This window comes from Denticeps clupeoides, chromosome 6, assembly GCF_900700375.1.
Source record: "Denticeps clupeoides chromosome 6, fDenClu1.1, whole genome shotgun sequence".
Classification (NCBI taxonomy): Eukaryota; Metazoa; Chordata; class Actinopteri; order Clupeiformes; family Denticipitidae; genus Denticeps; species Denticeps clupeoides.
Window position 1 is genome coordinate 11,710,955 of NC_041712.1, and position 26,646 is coordinate 11,737,600.

General features: G+C 42.3%; 2 protein-coding genes across 2 annotated transcripts; one reads left to right on the forward strand and one right to left on the reverse strand.

The window, feature by feature from the left end:
* Positions 1 to 7,996: 7,996 nt before the first annotated feature.
* ins (preproinsulin) lies at positions 7,997 to 8,763 on the forward strand. The gene is made up of 2 exons (XM_028983495.1): positions 7,997 to 8,183; positions 8,615 to 8,763. The coding sequence occupies exons 1-2, from the start codon at positions 7,997 to 7,999 to the stop codon at positions 8,761 to 8,763; spliced, it is 336 nt and encodes a 111-aa protein (XP_028839328.1).
* A 949-nt stretch (positions 8,764 to 9,712) lies between these two features.
* arhgap35b (Rho GTPase activating protein 35b) lies at positions 9,713 to 22,123 on the reverse strand. Its single transcript, XM_028983494.1, has 7 exons — positions 21,575 to 22,123; positions 16,242 to 20,262; positions 16,013 to 16,154; positions 15,340 to 15,417; positions 14,894 to 15,025; positions 14,265 to 14,370; positions 9,713 to 13,508 (listed from the first exon to the last, which is right to left on the reverse strand). The coding sequence occupies exons 2-7, from the start codon at positions 19,971 to 19,973 to the stop codon at positions 13,142 to 13,144; spliced, it is 4,557 nt and encodes a 1,518-aa protein (XP_028839327.1). The 5' UTR covers positions 19,974 to 20,262; positions 21,575 to 22,123; the 3' UTR covers positions 9,713 to 13,141.
* Positions 22,124 to 26,646: the final 4,523 nt, after the last annotated feature.

Here is a 26,646-nt window from a genome sequence, read left to right on the forward strand (position 1 = left end):
GCAACCCGAGAAACCAATGTTCTTGTCTTGGAAAAAATATCTAACCCATCTTAAGACATGGCACCAGCCATCATTTTATTTCTAGGCGGCTGGTTCTGACCGACATTTAGTTTCTGTAACCCTGATCATGTCGCAGTTTTCAAGCAGATGTTCATATTGGCACTTCGCTGTCAAGCTGCTGCAAGAGGTTCTTTTTCTTTTTACATACCAGAAGGAAAGGCAGGAGGTTGGGGAGACACAGATTAAGCTCCTTTGTCAACAGAAATGCTATTAAGGTAATGGAAACAGAATACAACTAAATAGAGGAAAAGTTTTGAGGCCTTACAATGCCTTTATTTATTCATCTGCAAAAAGGCGTTTTAATGAAAGGGGGTTTTGGTGGGATCTTGTTTTACTAGCAGAGATGGATGCATCACCTCTTCTTATTACTTGTTGCACTTGGCAGCACAACAGAAGCAGATGACCTGTCTTCACCTTCTTTGATGCCCACCAGCACGTTGGGAAGGCATCAGCATGCAGAGTACTATTACTATGGACAGAGAATGCTGTGATGCTGGATGACTCATCTTCTTTGGTAGCGTCCATGTTGTTAATATGAGCTATAAAGCAGCTATGGATGCTGATTCCCCGTCTTTTCTAAACACTTTTTTTTGCTCATCTCTATTGGAAATTAGCCTTACCTAATTAGAGATCATAATTATTGCTCAGTACAAGATTATGTCCAAATCGTTGATGAAAAATGATACACAAGGATTGGTCATACAAAGGCCAATAATGGACTATTTTCTCTCTCTATCTTTCTCTCTCTCACACACACACACATACACACACCCTTACCCCTTACTTCCAGCTGCCTGTTTTTAATAAACCGTCATGGCTGACCACAGAGCCAAACCCATCATTAATGAACAAGTATATGTAGATGGTTCATAATGACTTTTTAAAGTGTTTCACAAGAACATAGTGGGGGTCCTAGTGAACCGGAATCTCTTCATCGATGGTAACTTGAAAGCACTTGGAAACTCTGGATAAGGGCGTCTGCCAAATGCCGTAAATGTAAATGTAACATGTGAGCAGCACATGAACATAATACACTGTTAATCCTGGTGCCATGTGAGAAGAGCAGCACGGTGCACAGTGGAAAGATGAACATTTTCAACAAAAGCATTAGCGGAAAGGTGTTCATGGTGGGAGACCTCTGTAAAAAGCCCCAATTCAATTTTACACCACATGTAACACAAGTGAACAATGGCTTTAAAATGTCATTTAAAAGCAAGGCCAGCAAGGCTCAGTAAAATACTAAAAGTAGCTCAGGGGTGCGTTGTCCAAAAATTCCATTGTCAGTGTAGCCCTTTTCAGTTGTCTGAAATTTTTACAATGATAAAGACTATATGAGGTGTCTTAAAGATAAAAAACCTACTTGGGCTAATGGGCTAAATAAAAATAAGCTAGAATGTAGATTCTGATCTATGGGGATCTTAAGAGCTGCTATCTAGAAACTACTACCTGGTAACTTCAATGCCTGACAAAATAATGGACATAAAATTAATAGAAGAAAATCTGTAGTCTTTATTAGGCCCTTTAACTAAATGTATAATAATAATAAATAAATAATATACTGTTTGTTATTGTTTGTATCATATTTGTAACTTTGGGAATTACAAGTATTTTTATTTAAAAACAACAACAACAAACAAAACAAAGTGATACTCAGCAGCACAGCACATGGTGCACACAGTGAAATTTGTCCTCTGCATTTAACCAATCACCTTGGTGAGCAGTGGGAAGCCATGACAGGTGCCCAGGGAGCAGTGTGTGGGGACGGTGCTTTGATCGGTGGCACCTCAGTGGTACCTTGGAGGCTCGGGATTTGAACTGGCAACCTTCTGATTACGGGGCCGCTGCCTTAACCACTGCCCCATTTTGCATCATATTTGATACTTTGGGCAATAACAAACATCAACATCCTCTGCATTTGGAGTCCAATTCCTATCTCCCACTTCATCATCTGTCTCTACAAGTCCCTCTATGTCACTCAAATTGCCATCAAGAAAATGAACTTCCTTTTAGCCATCTATAAATTAGCAATCGCTAAGTAATTGTTTAATTGATTGATTAAACACTGTACTGTGGACTATGGAAGAAAAGATAAGAAAAATGACCACTGAGGGATTTACCAATAAATCTCCCTTGCATGTATCAAATATGATATGCACAACATTAAAGGGTTAAGATGCATAAAATGCCCCTAAAATGCTTGCTGAAATGCTCAAATAACATATGCAAAGTACTGATGAAGCCCGCTGTTGCTCATCAGTTTGTGTATCACTAAATTAATATTAATAACCTTGCCTTCATTTCTTAGATTTTTGCATGAATTTCAATTCATTTTTGGAATAAATTCCCCCATCTGTCACCTTGTTCCTTTTAGAATATTTGCTATAATTTGCCTGCAATCAGCTAATTTTCTCAGATGTGTGCAATTTTCCTATCTTCACATGCTGAAGATAACATGGGTTTAAAGATGCACTGCAATTTACATTTCCCAGTATCACACTGATGTAATGCAAAGACACAAACAGCAATTGGGTGAAAAGCAGATCAATGTGTTCCTATCTGAACAACAGAAAAACAAGTAGGGAAAGAAATTACCTTGAAATGGGCTTGTTTCATTACTTGTCTTATATGACTTATGTGGAATTTGACTCATCCTATGAGTGTTGCATGTTTCCATGTCTAATTACTTCCCATAGGACTCAGTACAGACTCAATGCCATGGATGTATCTGTCTTTTATATCAGAATTATACTACAAATGCCTGTAGAAGTACAAATATCTTAGAGAAGTCCTGACACTTGAACTGCATCTCAGTCTGAGATGTATTGTGTTTCTATCATATTATAATGTTTAAACACTAGAAATTGTTCAGAAAACTGATGCCGATGATGAAATAATATTTTTAAAAATTATGGGGTGGCTTTGATGATGACAAAAGATTGGCTTTCTGTGCTACTGCTTGTTAGGTTGATCAAAGACATGTTTCTTGCTGTTCATCAAAGTACATTTCCATTTTAACACCGCCACAGCTGCATGAGCTCCAATTTTGGTGAACTTTGTGAGGAAGCAGTTCTTTGAACTATGTGGGCTCTGGAGGAATGGACATGTTCTTGGTTTTAAAGCGATCTGTGCTATGCGGGCACAGTGACATAGAGAACCAGTAGTATTTTAAAGTCCTTTAACTCTCTGCCACTTAACTTCATGCACAGAGGATAATTATAGAACCAGCATTAGTGGAGATTTTGGCCCTGGGTGCACCAACCTCATGATTATGGTAATTTTGAATGAAGAGTTCCTTATTCTTTAGTTCACCTACAAAAATGAACAATTACTGGCTGGTCCTACACAGACGTTACATAGATGTTCTTTTTTTCATTATAATAGGCATGGGTTGGTATAGGTACAAAACAAGGGGTGGCTCTAAATAGATGAAAACAAAGTCTGACCTTATGGACTATGTCATATGTCCTGAACAAATAAAGGAATCTATGCAAAATGCAGGCAGAAGCAGCTTCTTAAAGGCCAACCCAGTACTGGGTTAACAAAATGAAGCGTGTCTTACACAACATGGCTGAAGTGATATTTAAATAATGAAGCCACAGGAGGCATTGAAAATCTCCCTATTGTCTTAGCCAGGCCTCTGAATGACAGATGGAGAATGCTGCATGGAACATGGAGAGTGGGGCATTTTTGATCAAAGTGATCCCGGCTTTTTTCAGCAACTGTAATCACTTGTAAAGGCCACGTCCACAGTAAAAACAGTGAACTCTGACTAAAAGCTGTAATTTAACCCTGTTAGTGCTGAGGCATTTTGAGGCCTCTAAGATAGGTAACACAATTTGGAGATATAAAAGGTCAAAGAGAGAAACAAAACATGGCTTGTGTGACTCATAAGTTTGATATTTAAGGTTTCATAGGAAGCTTTTAACTCTTCACTCTCGTCAGCACACTTAATGTCCTCAACAACATAAAGATGAAGAAGGAGGGGACAGTGAGGCTGATTTTTAAATAGGTCCATCATGTTACGTAACATGGCGTTCATTAAGCAGACGATTGATCTACGAGGGCAACGATGAAGATCAGGGTTGGGTCAACAACTGAAGAATGTGCAAGCAAGCAAAGTCTTCACGAGATTCCATTAATATTGAATCCCAATAAAAAAAAAAAAGATATGCTGGCATATTCTGGATGATCTGGTTGTGAGGAGACCACTACAGTGGTGACCAGCAGCTGGGTGGCCAGATCTCTTCTGACATTGTGGAGTGTGACACAGGTGCCACAGGTTTTGTCATTAATCATAAAACGCAGGTTCCTTTCAAATTTGGTAGGTCAAAAGAGACGAGAAATCAATTGCAAGATTAATTTTGTGATGGAAATTGAGTTTGACCGGCTCAGTTTCAAGAAGGCTTTTTTTCCTCCTTCGTGAGGATTTGTTTGATACGACAAGCCGAAATCTGTGGTAAGATTGCAGGACCACCTGGCGGGAGGGATAGATTGTGTCGGGGATCATACGAATACCAGTGATATGAGAATCCATGCGAGCAGATTATTTCGACCCAAGGAGGTGGTATAAACCAAAAATGGTGTCTGGGATGCTGCAGTTTATTTCCTGTAGTTTTATTTACATCTAACACTGCCAGTGATATTAGAGGTTTGATTTTGGCTGTTGCTCACAAACAGTTTTATACAGGTTTTCTTCCATGTCTCTGACGAGGCTGACAACTTGTTTTTCTTCTAAATGTCAGAAATCCAGCCCATGGTGGGCCAAAGATTGATCTTCAGCATCATACACACTGCATGTTCACTCATTTTGATCGCACGAAAGAGAGGAAGGTGTGTGGCTGGAAAGAAAAAACACATATGAGAAAAGAGCAAGTATTTGCACCTTGTGTTATTTGCTTTGCTATGAATGTTTCCATGGAAATGAGTTCTGATTTTGAACAAAAAATCCCACTTATTTCAGTTGTCACGACTCAAGTTTGAAGGATCCTCCTTATGGTCACTTGAACTGTATATCCTTTCAGTCTCTAAGCAAAACAGCCAATATAAAGAGAAGACGTGCTCCTCTACAAGGCTACTTATGCACCCCTGAAAACAAAAAAATCTTTCCACAGTGAATTACATCAGCTATTTTTATCTGTACAGTTACTTTCTGCCCATGATGGCATCTTTAAAATTTTAAAAACACAGCAGATGTCTGACATTTGAAAATATCACATGGTAATAAAGAGCAGACAGATGTTAAAGGTTACATGTGTTGTGTTAGCTGTGATTTTCAAGTGCTTGTTGTCTCTCAGAATCTCCGAGATGAATATTCACACGTCCAGGATCTGAAGGGAAGGATTATATAGAATGCAAGGCACAGTGGGATTATTCTAGTTGAAATAAAGAAAAGGTTCATGTTTTACTCTGTTTTCTTTATCATGTCTAGTTAAATAACATCACTGATATGGAAGAACACACTGTTTTTTAACCCAATTCAGAAAGTTGACTACCAATAGCTATTGCCTCCATTGCAACCATGCTATTTTTTTAATTTTGTATCTCAGAGATGTAAGGGTTCGCCCGTCTTTGTCTAATACCTGCCAATCATCTCTAGCCTGATGAAGCAATGTTTTAGCGGAAGACAAGACACCCGGAAGGTCTCTGAAATGTAAGTGGAAAGATGGATAAGCTGGGCACTAAACACTGCTCCACTATACCACCCCATAATAATTGATTCATGTAATGGACCCAGTCCTCCCAACGTCAAATGTGGACAACAAAATGGCCCCAGGACCCACTAGAACACAAATGTCCTGTCTGCAAAGAGCAGGCCTTTTCAAATCCGGATGTGAGGACTATAATCTACTTTGGGAGTTCCAGCAAAAAGCAGGACACGCACTGGTGTTTTTTCGTCCAATCTCAATTTTTTTTTTTTATGAGTGTAAAGCAAATCATGGAACACATAGGTCAGTCCTGTAGCTCTGAGTTCAGAATTATTGAGCGGAAGCAGAAAAGCAACATGAATTACGTGTGAAACGTGCTTTCATGTCAGTTTCCTTTTTCTCTGGATGTCCTTCAGATGAAGAAGCACATACAGCAGCATACGGTTTAAAATAGAAGAGGAGTCTGACACCTGTCAAAACCTATTTTTCTATGGCAATTATTCCTTGCACAACCTGCCAGTCATGATGTATTCTCCCTTTGAGCAAGGCAGCATAAACTTTAAACGGCACTTAAACATTGGTCTTTTAAGTCTCCATTGGTCATGATTTTGTAGAAATGAAAAACAAGTGTTTGAAATATTTGTAAATCATTCTACATCATTCATTTAGAACGTTTAAACGTTTCAGGAGTGTGGCATATCACTGTTACAGAAATGAATGACGTTTGGTGCACACTTATTGGCCCACTACTGCAGTTGTGGGGTATGGAGAGTTTGAGGTCATATTTGGCGATATATTGGCAAAGAAACAACAAATAATATTTTCAGGTGTTGTTGTCTGAACTGTATGAACAGGCCCAGAGAAACGAAGGATTTTTCCTACCAACAGGCAAACAAAATCGATCCCTTCTGAGATGGACCAGCATGGAGCATCTGTTGCATTCGCCCAGAATGACCGACCTGTATATTTACCACCATTCTGCGGCCCACGTCGGCAAAAAAAAAAGAGTCTATGTATAAAATTTGAGGATGTGTCAGCACAGAAAAAGCTCATAGACAACAAAGCAAAAGAAAAAAGAAAATCAAAATGATTTATTTTTGCCCACGTTCCACTCATTACTCTACTTGCATAGACATTAGAGTACCTGTCCCAAAATACTGCAAGAGCTGCAGAATAGTCTCCAGTGACGAACATCATTAGCCATAAGTGGAAAATCCTGACCAAATAAAATCCTGAGCCAGGGTGACAGGCCAAACAAAAGGCATAATGAGTGTTGGTGATGACCACACTAACAGACATGGTGCAAAAGGTCAAACAACACAAATGGTACATCCACACTGTATAGCCACTTAACCGCTCAGACAGATATTTGCTTAAAACCACTTCACCAATCTGCTGTGTGGGTGGAAAGGTTTGGAGAGCGTTAATGAAGGGATGTTCTGGTCGTAATAAAGCAAACAGATTAAATGGGCCGGATTGCCCGCAACTGGCAGACACTTCACCCCTCTGACTGTCGTTTGCTCAGCACTCCTCTTTTCCGCTGACTGTGGTAAAGGCTGCATCGCCGGGTTTGGCCTGTGGGTATAAATGAAGGGATTTGCCGGTGATCTGCCTCAACCTTCTCTTCCTCCTCAACCTCCACCGGGAAACCCCTCCATCAGCTCCTTGCAGCAGGTACATCTGTGCAATGCGATCAACATAGAGAATAACTTTAGCGGTAGCAGTTCGCAATGTGTACATTTACTATTTTCTTCGTAGTGCATGTGGTTTTTACAAAAATATCAAAGAAAACCGGATTTGATGGTACACTTGGTTCAAATTCAATGTTTTTCACCTGACGGTTCCACGGTTTGGAAGAACTGCATGTCATTGTCATAGTGGCATGTACTGATGCATAGCTGTCAACATATGATGAGAAAAGAAGCCATCAGTGACTGCTGATGCCAGGAGGCATCTGCCATTTGGCAGACTTATGGATGATGACTAATTCTTTAAAAGTCTACGCAGAATAAAGTACACGCAGTCATCATTTTAGTGGACTAATTTTGGTGCACTCTGAATTGAAGACTCATGGAGCTGAGTAGTCAGGATGGATGTCACTCTGTAGATGAACCGCAGTGATTTAGGCTAAATAGGCAGCCATTGGAGTGACATGTGCCCTTTTTGGTTGTCACGATTCTTTTTTAGTTATTTGCAGTTCTTGCACACTGAGAAAGACGGGCAAGGTTGTGTCTCAGCTAGTTAACTGTTAATGTACACGAGGTTCAAATTTTACAGACTTCCCTGTTGCCATGGCTCTCTGGCTCCAAACCGCTTCGCTGTTGGTTCTGGTGGCCCTGTCATCATCGGGGGTCAGCGCCATCGCTTCCCAGCACCTGTGCGGCTCTCACCTGGTGGACGCCCTGTACCTGGTCTGTGGAGATGGGGGATTCTTCTACAACCCTTCTTCTTCGAAGAGAGACGTTAACCCGCTCATGGGTGAGCCACAAACGACATTAACAGCATTCACACTTTTCCCAGTCCACACAACCATTATAGTGGAATATGATTTACTGCTGTTAGATATAATTTCACTCAAATGATCAATGCCTTTTAAAGATATCATTAGAAGAAGACATGAAATCAAGGCATCAATGCCCTAAAGACTTTTAGAATTTCTAATGTTTTCTTGAAATATGATGGCATTTGTTTAATTGCTTTTTAAATGTAAATGTAAATGTGGTGCATATTAGACACAAAACAAGAAACAAACATTTATTAAATCAATGAAATAATTAATTATATTCGCTAGAGGCTGGTAATCAAAACCCTGATTTTATTTCCAGTGAACCGTAAATCTCTTAATCAAGCTCACTGAACAGGAAAACTGCAATGACCATTACTGTACTGTATTTTGTTTTTTGCGGCAGGATTCCTACCTCCAAAAGCAGGTCAGGAGAACGAGGCAGTGGAGTACCCATTCAAAGACATGAGCGAGATGGTGGTCAAGAGAGGCATTGTGGAGCAGTGCTGTCACAAACCCTGCAGCCTCAACGACCTCCAGAACTACTGCAACTGAGCACGACCAGCCATCGCACATTTACCTGAGAGATCTCCAACAGGAAAACTGTCTAATGTAAACAGAAGAGAGAAAAAGACCTTTTTATTTTTCCAACAGAATAAAGTTGTCAATTCAATTATCATCTTGTTTTTTCCTCACTCCAATGTCATTCTTTGAAATGCAGAAAAGCAAATTGTTTCAAATTATTCTAATCGTTACTCCTGCTGATGAAGCATGAACTTTGCAAAAATGTCCCACACGTGATACCACCTCCACACTGTAAAACATGACATGGAACAAGCTGGCAAGGAGCAGCCAGCCCTGGAGCTGTGATCTGAAAGGCAGAGACCGGCGGTTACAGAAAGGTCGTGCCTGCAAAGCATGCAAGTCCGAATGTGAGGTGCAGGACAAAAGAGAACACGAGGAACACCGAGGCGGAGAAAAACTGAGTGCCTTTTAAAAGGTCAGAGACCCGTGGAGCACCGAGATTATGGGGGGTGTCCAGCCGGACAGGAAGAGAGTTTTAAAAACTGGATTGTACTAGAACCTGGTGGATGACGTGTATCCTCGAAAACAAAAATCTGTGGTCTTTGCTAGATCTATTTCATATTATTATTATTGAAGTTAGGATAAGAGCAGCTGTTAAATTAAATGGAATATTTGCAATGAACATAAATTATATAATTAAGAATCAAACAGAGATCAGACTATTATATTGTATGTCAACATGGATTATGCAATTTTGAGTAATTATGGTATCTTTGCCACCTCGCCCTGCAAAATCACACTGCACGTTACAACTATATACACATCAGTCCCACCTTCCTTTTTATATTCTTAGTTATATATGAGCCATATCAATGCAGAAAGCAAGGAATAAAACTGGGGAAATAACTATATTTAAAGCAAGACATTAATCACATAAAATATGCAGCAAAAAAAAAAAAAGAATAATGATTCAAAAAGATGATTTACATTAATGATTTATTAGCTATGATACAGTTCCTGTGAGGCCTTCATGTTTCTCACTCAACATTACACACAACAGAATTTCACAGTTCATGAATTTTTTTCCCCTTTCGATTCATTTACATTTTTAAATAACGTTTTCTCCCCCATATTTTTTAAATACTTAGTGGCAAACCTTCTCCCTGGCTTCGGTTTGTCGATCATGCACTATAATGACTTGGCCTAAACATCATTCACAAAAGTAGGTTTAAATAATAAAAAAATGACCTTTTTGTTTTTTTTTTTTAAAGAAAACATAAAAATGCTTCATATCACCACTGACAGTGTTGACTCCTAACATACAAATAAACAGCCATTTGAACATGTTTGTAATTAATTAAAAGTCCGTCACAACTGCCCGGAAGGTTTAAAAAAGAAAGAAAAGGCATTAATGCAGCCACTGAGGCAAACGACCCTCCTCTGTGACTTCTTATGTGTCCCTCAGTAACACAGGACATCAGACTGGGAACCCCAGAACAGGTATGGGCAGGATGGCTGGAGATTATAGGGTTGGAGAACAGTACATTAAAAAAAAAAGTCTCTTCAACTGAGTACATTTTTTTTAGAAAGACAACAGGACTGACTGGGACAGGCACCGTACATGTCCGTTGAGGCTCAGCTCAGGGACAGGGCACAGACGGGCGCTAGGTTCGTGTGTCAGTTGTGACTATAATCAGAGGAGAAGAATGAAGCTTTAGTGAGGAAAAGCTGCTGGCATCGCACATAATCACCCAGTTTCTAGCAACAAACTGGTCACATATTTGCAGGAGCGCAGGACGCAGCAGAAATAGCAGCAGCGGCCCTCAGCAATTATATATAGAAGACATATTTTGGAGCAAAATGAAATGACTTCAGCATGACAATCTTCCTTTTAAATATTAGCGATGTCAGGATGTATAGGGGTTGCTGCTGATGAGCAGCTCCTGGAAACTCTAACATGGTAAGCCCTAACATGGTAAGCTACTGTCCCCTACTGGCCTGTAATGAAACGGCGCCAACCTAAGGCTCAACCAGAGCAAACAGAGGAGACAAAGGAGCAAAATATATCCCAAACCCAAGGTGACAGAGTTTACAAAACCAGACTCCTCTGTGATCGTTGCATACAACAATACATCTTATTTGGAAAGGGCCCACTGCCTGAAAGGTCCGATATCCCACCACAAACGCAGTTCCTGTATCAGCCAGGTGGCGGCGACAATACCACAATACTGGATATAAAAGGCTGCTATTATGCATCTGTGTAGCAAACAAAAAGTCCTGTGTAAATGTTGAAAAATCACAGTGGATACAAGGGAGAGGTTAATGGGCGCCACTAACTCTTCAGTTCAAACAAGGAAAAGGGTGAAAGCAGAAGGCAAACATGCAATTAATATACAGAAGTCTGCTTTAGGATCGAACAGTCGCCAGCATGGACACATAGGAGCTGCAGCACTTCAAAGATCTGCTACTCCTACATGGGCTTTGGTCCGTGAAAGTGGCACATAGGCAAACGCAGCATGACCCCCATAGTCATACAGGATTGAAGCACCAGATTAACGTCAGTGATTTAGACCAACGGCAGTCAAAGCAGCCATTCTAAAATGACTTGACAGTCACCAGATAACTTCAAATTATGATAATTATGAAAACGTTGCCCCCTGCTTCCGAACTCTGCCACAAGGCATAAAAATCAGGTCCATTAAATGGCTCAAAAAAGGAGATTTGCAATACAAGCCTCCTTCCCTGGCCCAAAATAAAATGAAGACTAATTAAGTGTTACATTACCGGAGGACAGCACAGAGTAAATAGGTTTTGGTATGATGAAACTCATCTGGTTGAATGAATATGACCCAGGCCTGACCCTAGTGGTGCACTTACACTGCAGGAAGAATACAGCATAATTCTTCACTAAAATCCATAATCTCAGAAAGTTAGGCAGGTGTAATATGAACTGTGCGACTGGATAATCTACCTTCGATTAGCCATTTTATTCTTGTGCATGATAAAATCAAAAAATCATTGCTGCTTCTTCATGTTTTTACAACCACAATAGAAAAACTAAAAAAAAAAACAATCAAGCAAATGTCATAAATAAAGACAGTGTCATACAGTGTCAGCACATTGTAACAGATTCTTCCATTCTTTGTTTTCTTCTTTGAACCCCCCCCCTTGAACCCCCGTTTTCCCAAAATTAAAAGTCCACTTCATTGAATGCCACAATGGATGAAATGATCCAATGGAACTGATTTCAGACCTAGTGGCCCCAAAACTACAAGTCAACAATTCAGTGTTGCGTTTCATAAAACTGCGCTAAAAAATTCAAAGTGCTTAAGATTAGTAAGGTGGAGAAAACAGTGGAGAAACAAGGTTTCAGTACAGTCAGCTGACTTAAACAAAAGGCATGTGTGGACTCCTGGGACTCCAGTCATTTCACATGTTAAGGTTTTGGGTAATGGGTGGGAGAAGCCATCTGATGGGGCAATGGGGAAGTCTGCTCCTAGCAATTGTTAGAAGTGCATCCTCCTTAAAAATCATTAACACGCTGGGTCAGTCAATCAAGCCCCAGTATTCCGGAGAAGGCCTGGCCTGTTTGGGATAAATCCACACACAAACACATAAAAAAAAAAAAAAAAAACCTTTGTGGATTCAAATCTCCCTGTCCAATGGGGGCTTGAGCTTCAAGTGTCACATGAGAAAAGGAGGCGGAAAATGTTCCTTCAAGAGTCTTTAGAGTCCTGCAGCGCCTTCCAAAACCAGAGACACACCTTTTGCTCTGGCAAGGTGGAAATGTGTTTGAAATTCATTTATTTGGGGATAAAATACCCACTAAAAACACACCCTATGTCCTCTGATATAAAGAATCCGGCAGGTCGTTGTCTGTTCTTCTTCCCCAAGATAGAAACTCTCAGGGTTGATGGTGGCATATGGACGTTTGAGTAAGTGCATGACAAATCTCTTCTTAATAGTAAACTGTTCTTACAGGGCAAGGTTACTTACGGACAGACTTCATTCATTTCAACTCATGAGAACATAAGATGCCCCCAAATCTACTTCCATTGTGTTCCCTCAGTGAAAATAGGGCGGCTCCCTCTGAACACAATGTACACATGACTTCAGGAACATCTTAACTGAATGGGTAAGCTTGTTTCCCTTATTCTACATGACACAGCACTTCTCAGCTTACACGCTAACAATGTGCAATATGCGTTCAACTACAATCATACACTGAGCTGCTCCCGTCTGCAGTAAAACACTCACCAACTCACTCACACCCAAACACACACACCCATTCCACACATGTGGAACGCGGGAAGTTGTTGTGTATATAAACGTGTGTGTGTGTGTGTTTGCTGGTGAGTGGGTCAGAAGGTGTCTATACAGTTTATATGCTGTGTTAGTGTGTGCTGCCTCAGAGAGTCTGAGGCTCTGGTGGGGTTGGATGTGGGCTCTGAGGAGGAGAGTGGGGAGGTGACTGCAGCGGGGAGCTGTAGTGGTGGGATGGAGGGCAGCAGGAGGACCCTGTAGACGGAGAGGGGGGCAGGCCACATGGCACCAGAGGCCCGGGAGGGCCGAAAGGACCAGTGGGGGACTCAGCTGGAGGCTGGTTGTAGAAGAAGAAAGCACACTGATGGATGAAGGTCTCAATGATTGTCTGGTAGGTGCGTGTCGCCGTCAGTGCGTCCATGGTGGTGAAGTCTGGCCTCATGAGAGTTGGCCAGAAACAGATGGACAAATTCTCACTGGTCATCAGATTCACCCGGTTCCATTGGCTCACCCTGGAGTGAAGGATGGCGTATGATTAACAGATAATTTTTTTTTAATTAAAGCTGTTACATCACCTCTAGCCATATTCAACACTGTGCAGAAAATAGTAATGAAAACAAAGCTGTTCACAAGTTCAACAAGCAGGAAAAGCTGCAAAGCTGCAGACAAAACACTGGCTAAAAAGAGCTTTCCACATTGAACATTGGCTTGTAAAATGACTTTATGTGAATATTTTTTTTTCCAAAGCACCCAAAGGGCCATAAAACTACATAACTACATGTTCTGGCATCAAGGGCTTTTCATTGGTTAATAGCTTCTCTACATTTAGGATCCTCTGGTCCTTGAGTTTGTTGAGGGCTAGGAAGGTAGGTGTGCCCACCTTCAAGGATCAATAGCAAGTGTGAATCGGCTCCGTCTAGTCATAAAGTACTCATCCAAGCTGACCTAATAGACCTGACAATATTGAAATACATATAACTGAAATACATTATATTTATGGCATTTATCAGACACCGTTATCCAAAATGGCTTGTTACAGGAACACAGTTACAGGGACAGTCCCCCTGGAGACCCTCAGGGTTACGTTTCTTGCTCAGGGACACAATGTTAGTATATGGTATAGTTCTGTTGTGGTAAATGCTGAAAAATCAAGACAAAAAGCAACAACATTTCTCAACCAAATGTAACACTCCTGTGAAAAAGGCCTAAGAGACATCAACATATAATAATGAACAAGTGAGAACATAGACAATGTAAAGCGTTCTCACTTGTTCAGGTGGCTCATCACATGTCTGAAGACGTCATAGTTTTCCCGGGGAAACTTCCTCAGTACTTCCTTCATGGTGTGGAGTCTCTGCTCTCGATCATTGATTTCTGCAGAAACACAGTATGTGTTCAGCCTTACACAGCACAATAAACAGGCACCAACTCAAAGACAGAAAACCGTGAGATAGAACAGTTTTTTTTTTAAACAGGCTCAAAAAGTGGACATGGTTAACTGGCTGTGACACATTGTTTCTATTGGTTGTGCATTAATGCATTAAAATGGCAGAGGTCAAAGTTCAACAATATTCAACTTTGACCTCTGTGTCTGCAGAGGCTGGTGTAGAAAACGATGGGATTCCGCACCCCACTGGACGTGCTTGGTAGGCAAAGTATGGGCCACAGCGACAGGAAAACTAAAGCACATAAACTACTAACAAAAAAAAACATAGCTTCTTGCTTGTTCATCTCGACACAGCACCAAAAAACATAAACAATAGTGTCATATTGCGGTACTGTGCGCTCAGAGAATGTCACAAAGATGCTGCGTCTTCAGTCTTCCTGAAAGCTACGGTGCCTGGGCCCATTAATCTAACTGCAGGAAACCCTGACACATCTGGGTGAGATCTCTTACTGAAAGCCTCCACCAGCTCCGTCTGCAGGCTGTAGGGTAAAAGAGGCTCAGGGAGCTCGGAGAAGAAGCTCTTGAGGGCGCCAGCCACTGTGTTCACTGTAAAGTCCTTCTGCACCAGATCCAGGGCATGATCTGCGAGAAGAGCAACAGCAATGTCAACACTGTGTGTATGCTGAAGTCTACATGGTGAGTGAACGCTCATACGACATGTTGAATACTTCCCATTTCTTTTTTTATATATTCCCATTTTATAACATTTTTGTGCTAACTATGTTGATTCAGCTTATTTCTGTCAAAAAAGGAAGTTCCTCTACTTCAGAAATGTTAGTTTTTGCATCCCTTTTCAAGAAACTGCCTTGGGATAAACCTCTGAAAAGGGTTTGAACTCTACAGCACCCATTCTCTCTTTGTGCACTTTCATTTTACACGAGTCAACCAGACCTCACCCTGCTCAAACTGTCTCTGCATGCTCTCCATTTCTGACTTGTTCCCGCTCACCCTGTATATACCCTCTGTGGTCAGACCTGGGAAAAAAAAGAGCAAAAACATTTAAATCCAACCATGTTGGCTGGTGCTTGAGCTGATGTACTCACATTTTAAACCAGCATCCTAATTCATTCATTCAGGCAACATCAGAGTGCGAGATACTGTATAAAAAATCCTTTTCCACCCCATCAAAGCAGAATTGCTCTCCCTTTCTCTCGCCACCTCGCACACAAACATTTTTCTTTTGCTTCTTGTTTTCACACTTGGCTGTTTACTCTACTGAGCCAACAAAGAGAAGCAAAAAAAAGAAGAAGAAGAAAAGGTTCAAAAGGCCCAGTGCAGCCTGGCTTCAGGAAGCACTTGAACTCTTGGGTGTGAAACATGGCTTGACTTCAGAAGGAACCCCAGGGTCCTGTTTGGTGGACAGGACATGGTCTAAGTGTGCTATTATCTGATAACTGCTGAATGACCCACTCCCAAGAGGAAGACTTTGTTTGTCTCAGCGCATCAGTCACATTGTGAGCGCCAACTGCTGTAATGCTTGAGCAATTCCTACTTTTAAATATTATCCTTTTAATACTAAGTGTGTGCATTTATGAAAAGCGCTTGTTATAGGAGACATTTTTGGCCTACCTGTTGCTTCAATGTACCGAATACACTTGTCAATGAAGAGTGGAATGGGTCTGTCAGGGGAAACAACATTTACTAAAGGCACCCCAAAGTAGTTGCTCTCCAGTGGTTTGGAAATTGACTGTCGAGGCTTTGGTCTTGGTTTCTGTTAAGGAAAAGTTTATTTTCAGACAAAACTATGCAGAGACAATGAAATGGGAAAAGGTTAAGAAACAAATCACAGCAAGCCCACCTTGCCAGGGCGTCGTAGGCTCCGCAGTATGTTCCTCTTCTTGGGATCTTCCCCTTCTTCATTCAGTAAATTCTCCACTTTCAGCGCACTACCTTCATCTTCCTTGGTCTTTGGTTGTAACCCAAGTTCGTCGTCACTGCCAATGGAGAAGCTGGTTCGAAATCTGCTGAACTTGCCCAGTCTTCTGGACCGATCCCGATAGAGACGTGGTTTCACCCCAGCAGCGGACAGCTTGCGTCGACGTTCCAGTGAGCTACTGTCAGCCTCGCTGTCCGACCCGTTCATACCACCGTTTGAGTGCATCTTGTTGGCATTACGGATTGTGATTATTTTACCCTGTGTGCTGTCGTGTGGCACGGAATAAATGTTCTCCTCATGGCTGGGTCGAGGTTTCGACACAGCATCCATGGGCTCGGCATAGTCTGAAGGGTCGTAAACTCCGTCCCCACCGGGTGGCCAATTCACAGAAGAGGTCAATGAACGACGATGGCTGAGAGTATCCATATAAGGGTTGAAGCTCTTCCGTAGATCAAATGTGACACTTGGCTTTGGTCGCACCTGTGGCGCAACCTTGTTGTTGAGCTTACTTTCAAAGGAGTTTAGCTCTGAGATGACAGAGAAATTGTCACCTGAGTCCAGTTCAGGTAGTTTGAAGCTACCGTGAGAGGTTAGTGTGGTGTCGTGGTAAGGTGGAGAGGCCTCCATATCCTCCTCAGAATCCAGCAACATGGTTACAGGGCTGGGGGAGCTACAGCGTGGCGAGTATATGCTCTCGTTGGTGTGGGAAGCCTCTGAAACATTTTCGTACATATGGGTGGCCTCAACCACAGACCGCTTCTCCATTACTTCCATGAAAAAGGGTTGCAGGAGGTCTATTCGGTGTAAGCCACCTACCACTCCCCCTGCGCCACAAACCAGGCTGCTGAAACGGCCCTCGATCTCGTGTGCTAGTTCTTCCCCTTGTATTATCAGTTCGCGGGCAGATTCAGAATCAGTCAACTCACTCTGGCTGTCAGCAACAGCCAACACTTGCACTGGGATAATGTCCTGTACTTCACACAAGAAGGCACATAGGGTCTCTAAGGAAGCCTTCCGGCGAACAGAGTACACAGCAATGTAACCGTGCACCAGTCGAGACTTGCGCATGGAGAAGGTAGCATGGTACGAGAGAAGGCAGAGTTCAATGGTCTGCCTGAGTCCCCCCACTGTTTGTTCCAGCAGCACTGAAGTGCTACTGGCCAGGTGAGAGGACGGCCTGCAGTGCTGAGGCAGCAAGAAGGGTGATAATAGCTGGTCAACATCATAAGGGTCGTCACACATTAGGCACATTACAACACGAAAGTCTGCCTCTGGACTGGGCTCTTGCAAGTCTCGGATGGTAGGAGGTAAGGGCGGAAGTGGTGGGGAACCGCTACGGAAACCAGTACTCCTTCTTGTGTCAATCAAGCCCTTCAAAACCTGGTTGATCTGCCTCTCGTTCACATTACGGCCGTAGCCTGTACCGGGTGATGCCGGGTCCAAAAAACTGCACTGCAGTTTGCCAGCCACTTGCTGTCCCTGTGCTAATAAGGTTTGAGCCGTCTCCCCTCCAATGTCACCCAACGTGCCAACGCCTCTCTTGGTAACTAGAAGCAGTGACAAAAGAAGCTGAGCCATATGGTTGTCCCTGCGACCAAGGGTGGATTCACGCAACTTTTCAATGCTTTCTACAACATATGTCAAAGATTCTTTTGAGTTGTACAGGCACAAACACCCATGAGGAGTAAACGTTGCTGTGTGGAATGAATTGACGGGAAGTCGTACATTGCCCTCAATGGGACGCAGTACTAATTCATACATCTTTCCATCTAGCATGTATCGATCATCATTGGTACACAGCGCCCTAATCTCATTGGCCATTTCTCTCGCAAGGCCATCTTTACCTAAGATCACTAGGTTAATCCTGTCTACCTTTCCATCACTGACTTGAGGGTTTGAAAAGGAAGGGAAGAGTGTTGGGAAGCATGATGCTAATATTTGTTCAATCTTGTTGTCGACACAGTGTGGGCTACTAGGGCAGGTTTCTTTTGTTGGATGGTAAACAAAATGAATGTGTTTCAGCACCAGAGCATCTCTTTCTGCCTGCAATTTTTGCAAGGCTTTAAAACGTTGCTCTTCTCCAAGAACCTCTTGTATTGCACCCATCTTCTCTTTGCTTGGCTTAGCATCCACTTCCAGCTCATAGAAGAGTTCTGAATACTCCAAGAGAAGCTCCTGGAAATCTTCTTTTGCTTTGTCAATGATCGCCTTCTGATGCCTATTGTAGAGGTCCAAATACTCCGGCTCTTCTAACCATTGGTAGAAGTCCTCATTCATTATGAAGCTGCGAGCTTCCTCCCAAGGCTTTCCAGGTGTTACAAATGGAGAGGAGATAAGCTTGGCTTTAAATTCCTTCCGTATTTCCGCTCGTTTGCACTCATTTCGGAGATGCTCAAGGTGTCCGTCAAATATAATTTCTGCTGCGGTTGTATCCAATACATCAAATGGTATTCGCTCATCTTCCATGTTGTCCACATGTGGCGTGTCCTCCCATGGTGCATCCTCAAGAACTACAAACCAATTCTCAAAGTCTTTTTTGGACTCCAACACCTTCTGAACACCTGACCAGCTTAAATGTTCAATTTCATCCAGTTCTGAGACTAAAGAGCTCAGGGCGAGTGGAAGAGTGCCAAGATATCCTTTGCGACGCCTTTCGATGTGTTCTTGTTTAAGTCTGTGTATGTGCTGCTGGAACAGCTTTTTGGCCTTAGCAGTGCCTTCCAAAAACACATACTCTTTGTACTCTGGGGAGGTTTGCATGCGCCTGGTGATGTTAGGCCAGGTTTCATTATGGTTTTTCACAATGTTGTTGACTAACCATTCATAGCGGTCCTTTGCTGAGGCAATAAGCTGACTCTGGTGTTTTAGTGCCTCAAAGTATGGAATAATCTTGGGTTTCCCTTTACTTTTATCTATGAGCTGAATAAGAGTGAGAAAGGCCAGATCAACATTTACATTGGAACGTGCTGATGTCTCCACAACCTGCAAGTTCTTTTTAGTTATGGCAAATGTGTGTGAATCCTTTATGTAGCGCTCAACACCTTCGTCACACTTTGTGAGAACCAGCACAATGGGCTTCTTTGTTTTGGCCAGGTGGTTGTACAAATTTGACACAAACTTCATCTGGTCATCAAAGCTGCGATTCATCCCACGACTAACATCTACACAAAGCAGAAAACCATCCACTTGGAGCTTTCCCTCTGGCATCTGCTTCTGCTCAAAGTCCTGCTCCAGACCCAACTGGTCAGTGCAGAAATACATCAGTTTCTCAGCTGAGGCCAGTTTAGTGGACGCAGCCCTTTTGATGTAAGGCTGTAGCGCAGTGCTTCGATGAGGCTGAAACGTCTGGTCATCGATGAACTCCGTCTGCTCGACCACATGCATCCGGCAGTCTGTGCCCTCCTCCAACACCCGCCCGACCTCACCCCAGAATAAGAAGTGGTCATTGTTGACAACCCGGCCACCGAAATCACTGGTGCTTAGCACTGAAGTGTGATCCAGGTGAAAGTCATCTGCACTAGGACGAACGAAACGGTTACAGAGGCAGGATTTCCCCACACCACATTGGCCCTTCTCTTTTTCAGTCCCAGATAGACCAACAGCAATGAGGGTGTAGGTGGGTGTCCGGGAATCTTGTTTTTTCGCCATTATCATCGTTTGCAGGCATTCATCCTGCCATGCTCCAAAGCCTGACAATGTGGGATGTCCATAAAGTGGTTATCTAAGCTTCCTTTGAGAAAGTTACATTTGCATGGTGCATCCTGGTTTGCAATCTTTGGAATTAATTCTTTTAGATTTTCAGCTTGAGTGTTTTTTACCCATATTCAGTTGGTCGTTTGGCAGCACTTCACGGGTCAGGGCCAGTAACACTGCTTCTATGTTCCATCATCTTCCCACAGCAATATACTGAAGTATTCTAGTCCATGCTAAAATACGGAACACCCTAAAGGAAAAAAGTAAAATTCAGTAGAAAATTACCGGTTAAGAACAAGAAAATAGACAAGAGAACAAAAATAGATATTTAATTGAATTAGTGAGTACTTAGAAATTCACCATAAAATTAGCTTAATTGTACAATTTAAAAATGACCTTTAGTATAGCATTGGCATAATGGAACATATGCCCATTTGCTTGAAATATCATGCCCTTTCTCAAACAAAGCTAATATACAATCAATAAATTACAGCTTCGTTGTACATGACCTTAGGAACATGAGTCATAGGTGAAACCATATTTAAACGCCTATACGCTTCCTATGCCGTAATGCCATTGTAACATTATACCGCGTGCTAAAGAGAGATCTGTGTTAACTAAGCGAACTAAACGTTACGATGGTGTTATTTAAAGAGGCCCTGTGACCGTCCCACTGAAGGCAAAATGGGCTAAACCTACTGACATAAGCAGCTTGGCAGTAGTGTTTTATATGACCCAATTCCCACATTTACAATTCTCGAAACAACGGCATTATCTAACATCATTTAAATGCGATTTTTTGCTGGGCTCCTTCCCTGCTGCTGCAGAAATGCAATTCATTATAACTGTGTAATAGCAAAGTTGTTGGTAGCAACGTCACCGCCACATGACAGGTGGTGCATAAATGCAAATAATTTATTAAAAAAAAAAAAAGAAAAAAAAAAAGCGAAGGGGTTTCGTGCCCAGGTCTGGCAGGGCCATGTGGGAGGCTGCTGTGGTAAAATTATGCTGGGACAGCAAACGCCGGGGTCCATACTGATGACGGCGTGGCCTGAATTGCGCAAAGTGAACGAGACGGGGAGAGCGTTTATTCTAACACCGAACAAAACGATCGAAAGCCGCACGTCTGGTCCGATCTTGCGCGCGCCCGCGACGTTTTCTTGTTTTATTTCATTTTTAATTGGTCGCTCTCGAGGTTAAAATGTAGGCAATTTTCCTTTTCCCTGCTCCAAAGGATGCTTCGGTTGTGTCAGTGGGACCAAAACAAACAAAGGAGCGAATTCCACGAGCAGCCCCGTTTCCACGCAGGGCCTTCCTCCTGCAGAACAGGGTTTGGCGGATCCCTGCCCCTCTGTTCCATTAATTCCAACATGACTGGCCAGGGAAAAAATAAACCTACACGGGTATTATATTGATTTAATTGAAATAATAAAAAAAAAAACACGCGGCCTAAAAGCGATGCACAACCGCCGCGATGCTTTTCTAAAATATATTTTTTTATTTTTAAAAATTTTTTTGTCGCTGCTTCATTAACGCTTATCGCCCCTCGGACGGATACATACCGCTGCTGCATTCGGCCCGTCTTCCCCCGCCGGCTCGGATCCTCCCGCGGCACAACGAACCGGAGCCGGAGCCGCAGCCCCGCGGCGCGGTTCACTTCACGCCCGCCGCTCGGACGTCAGACGCCGTCCCGCATTGTGCTGCTTCCAACTCCGCCGCTTCTCGCAATTCGTACGAAAATGAACAAAAACGTGAAAAAGAAAAAAAGAAAAAGAAACCGGCAGACGCGCCGGTTCTCCTGCCGTGCGGAGGGAACGGTGTTCCGGCGCCTTCCCCCGGCCTCACCACGCTGCTCCGGGCCACTTATTGCGTCCTTTGTTGTGTCCGTAACATCTGACGAACCGCGCCGGCGGCTGCAGCGAAGCCCGGCCGGACTGCGGTCCGCTGGCCGCGTTCGGTTCCGCGTCCCGGTCGCGCCCCGTTCCGTCCTCCCTCCCCGCCAAAACGCTGCGGAAAGTGGGGAGAAAGTGAAAGGGCTGCGCCCGGGCGAAAGTGGTTGTCACGGCTTCCCGATAATGGCGGCCCTCCGCCCCACAACCCAGTTCTCCCGTCCTCCGTCCGCGGAATAAAGAGAAGCAGAGAGACATAGAGGGAGACTGGGAGAGAGAGAGAGAGAGAGAGAGAGAGAGAGAGGGGGGAGAGAGAGCACTGAATCGCCCAGTGGCGCAGAGACCAAACTACAGCAGACGTCGCAAACATTATCGGGCATATGCGCATTTCCTTTTTTAATTATAGCATTATTGCTGTCGGCGTTTTTTTTTTATCTTTATTATCATTACATAAAAAAAAAACAACGCATTGTTTAATTCGTGTTCATATTAACGACGTTCCATTTGTTCCAAGCTCACTGTCCTGCACCTTTTATTTTATTGTGCGGTTTTCTGCGTCTGGTCTTCTTTGCATCACGTGACAACGCGGTGTCGCCTGAGCCTCGGAACTTTTTTTTATTTAAATGTACCCGTTTTTGTGTGAGCTACATTAATTGTTATTCCTTAAGTATTTTAAGATCCAGTGAGGTAAAAATAAGTCATGTGTCATTAAACTTTTTATTCTGTAGATTGCAGCTCTTGCCGCTCTCCTGTGGTGAAGTTTTATATTACAGTCATCAGTTTATTCATGAAAATACAAAGAAAAAAAAAAGTACTCAAAATCTGTGACTAATCGTCATTTAATGTTGCTGCATTTTCATTGCACTGCATGTTCACAGGTCATTTGAATATACAGAGGCAGACAGGAAAGAATATGGCAAGCAGGTGAAGATGGCTTAACCCTAATAATTTATGGCACTCCACATTTTTCTTCATTGTACAGATTTAAAAGTCATCTGCCATTTTTAGTCTGAAGAAAAAAAGAGAAAGAGAATCAGACAATGAATTCTGCCTCAGCACAGGAATGCGTGTCAGGAATGCTTCTTACTTTGTATCCCGACTCCGTCCACAGTGGAACCTCTTACCTGGTATGAAATCGAAAAGAGAATCCCTAGGTCAAGAACATGAATGCCCATCTATACAATATTGTAGGATACTCTAGATATATTTAAATGCCTTTCATTTTCCTCACAGTAACTCTGTTTGGAAAGGGACTATTTACAATGGCAAAACACAAAAATTATAATAATCAAACATAACCACAAGCGGTGATTAATGGGCCCACACAAACATGGTGCAACACCCTTTGACATTATTGTAAAACAATGAATGTGTGCAAAATGTTTTACAAAATTCAGTATTCATTGAAACTGTCAGCCATCTGATTCCTATGTTCCTGTGAAAGAACCCCCCCCCCCCACCACCACCACACACTCTCTCTCTCCGGCACGCTCATAGAGCAAGCTAGGCCCCGCCCCTTTCAGCATGGAGGAGTTTTTTTTTTTTTTTTTTACAAGCTTCACACAAACAGAGACGAACTGACCCCCCTGCAGTCCGCCTCACTCAGAGGAAGCGCAGTCTGTCTTAGTAAGGGGTGAATTTAACACCACCACACAACAACACCATAGTACATAGAGATAAGATCTTTGATATGTGACATGTTACTCTTGTTTTCTTGATGCTCAGCAATTTAGGTGTGAATTGGATGTTGTGCTCATGAGCTGAGCATGAAAGTTTGGGACGTGAGAAAACAATGTAAAAAATCATTTTTTAATGCATTTTAGCTAATGGATGTGGATTGAAGATTTGTTCAGATTGCATTGACAAACCTTGCTTGTATGGGGGTATGATCATGGGGTACGCAGGTTAAATTCCAAAATCACAGCTTGTACCCGGCATTTGAAATGTCATGGGCAAGAAACTGTTCAACATATCAACAATTCCTTATGAACACTTCAAGTGTTCACAACATACTGAGCAAATTTCATGTTTAATCTGATGAACCGTGTTCGAGCAAGACAGTAGAAAGTGCAAAGTGCATTTTCTCATGCCAGTTGGTGGCGCTATACCAAGGTGTCAAAATTCATATATTAATATGATTATTGTGTGCTACTGAATATTTCTGTTAAGTTTCATCTCAACTACTCAATGTTTAGTGTAATTTATGATTTTTTTTAAATTTCCCCCAGAATAGGTAATGTGTGGCCATGAGAAACCTGTCTCAGTATGAGCTTTGTGAATTGTGATGTGTGGGATTAATAACATTGACTTTGCACCTTCTGTGCTCTGGCCCTAATAATAATCCTTATGGATACAATAGGGCCTTTGCCTTTCTAGGGCTTGTGTCCTCAAAAGTGAAAGTAAAAATAATTGAATTTGAATTCAGAGAGACTGTTGATCTCTCTAGATAAACATCTGCAAAAAGAACTGAAGGGTGAGCTCTGACCCCTAACATATTAACATATTAATGACTGCCAATAAGCAAATAAACAGAAAAAAACAATGTTGGATAGGACAGCAGCTTCCTATACAGTGTCAACTGGTTTAAATGTCTTGTTATGCTAACAATACTGCTTGCAGCACAGATGAACAGCTTTCACTCTACTGGTCCATCATATTCACACAGAAAGTTCATAGTTGCTTGTATGGAACGAACAGTCGCCTTGTCCAAGGTCACCAGTGCCGTTTTGAAGGAATATTAAGGTGGTTAACGTTTAGCCAATCTTGGGACTCAATTTACAGCCTGTTTAACTCAATACCCATGCACAAGCCCCAGAGCATGTCGGGGGCTTTGCTGTTTCTATGAAGAAAAAAGATTGTCTGAATGTAGATGTACTTACTGCAAATTAAGGCTATTGCAAGACAAACCAGAACTGCTGCAAAGATCAGTCCTCCTCTTTTTATCAGCTCATAATCTGCGAAGGAAAAACAAGTTATATAAACAAGAAGAAATAAACATGCACATGCTCTAATGTTAATAAGAAAATGAAAGCATATAATTGTCATCAAGCTAAACAAAAATTTAACTCTACATAAGACAACCAACCATAATAAAAGTCCTCATCTGAAGGGTGAGCTTTTGCAATCTCTAAGGGAAAAAAACATGTCATTTTAAACAATAAACACTAAAATAAACTTGTTCATAAAAAATAATAATAACAGAGATGGACTATTCTGGATCAAAACAAGATTTTTTTTTCAATTGACCAGTAGAGCAGTAAGTGTAAACATAGCAACGGCGCTGATTCAATGGTTCACTTTATGATTCCACCCCTTGGTCTGCATTATGAGTAGTGAAACTATCGAAATATTAAGAGAAAAGCATTAAGCTGATTTACCTGAACTCATTGTGGAACTCGCTGAAGTGACCTTCCGGCTCGAGTCTCCAGTGCTTCTCTGGGACTGGCTCTGAAATGCAGCGGTTAGGCTACACAAGCCCAGAGGGGCTGGCAGCACTCCTGCCAATAAAACAACCGGACAGACTTGCAGCCCTCCTCTCTTGGCGCGCTTGAAGAACTTGAAGTAACGCATAGCCAATCGAGTACGTAACGTAGCGTGGCTGGTCATTTGGCTGATGAGACAAGGTCATCTGAAGAATACCCAGTACACAGGACAAAGCAAACGAATGGAGAACGGAGAGTGGAGAAGGCCGGAGAGCAAATCAAGCAGAGACAGACCCCAGACAACTGTCCTACATGGCAGAGGGGGAATCATTTAGTTAAATTGGCCTATGGAGCCCTCATACATGGTGCAATAGGAAGAAACCAGGGTTTCCGGCCTGCACCATAGCAGCCTAAACCGGAGTAGAGAAGTCAGTACAACAGACATAACCGCAATCGTTTTTTCATTTTTATCATCATGTATTCTGCATATGTGCGTGACATGAAACATTATTGTGGCGTCACGGCTTTTTGCCGGAGGGCACATTCAGCAATGGACAGCCAAGGTTAATTTTTTTCGTGTGACTGGTTAAGCTTTAATCAAACTCGTATGAAGAGGTTGTACATGTTTTGTTGAAACAGGAAGGGCAAAGTCAATGAAAATAACGTGAGGGAGATATCTTGGAATAATTCGTACAAAATTATAATGTATTGACACAAAATAATATAAATAGACTGTTACACAAAAAGCGATGATTGAACGGAGCACTTCAAAGCATCACTGAGAGGGGTTAGGCTGGTTAAAGCTTGACAGTTCTCTACTATCCTGCAGCCAATCTGCCAGTCTCTGAGTTCTCCTGGATAATCAGCCAATCATCAACCTTCAGATAAGCCTATGGCTACAAACAGTCCAGCTCGCCTGCTTGCATTGACCGCGCTGTCAACATCTGCCACAGCCATATCACTTTCCCAATCAGATGGAACATTAAGCAATGTTCATAACTATGTTTCTCCTCTCAGAACAACTGGGCATTTACCTTTTCTTTAGCTGAGCACTGAACACATTTTCTCTTTAGACACTACAGCTTCACAAAGATCTAGCCTCCAGTCTCAAAGTGAAGCATTTCTGCTGCACTCGAACTTGAGGTTACAATCTAAATAACAATTACTAATATAACTACTGAACTTCACGTTCTGCAATAGGTTCAGGTCTGCAGGACATCCAGAGGTCACCAGGGATCTTCTGCATTATTTTCAAAGACGTGTTTATTTTATTTATTATTAGAATGAGCACAGTTTGATACCAGGTCACTTAATTTGGTTTTA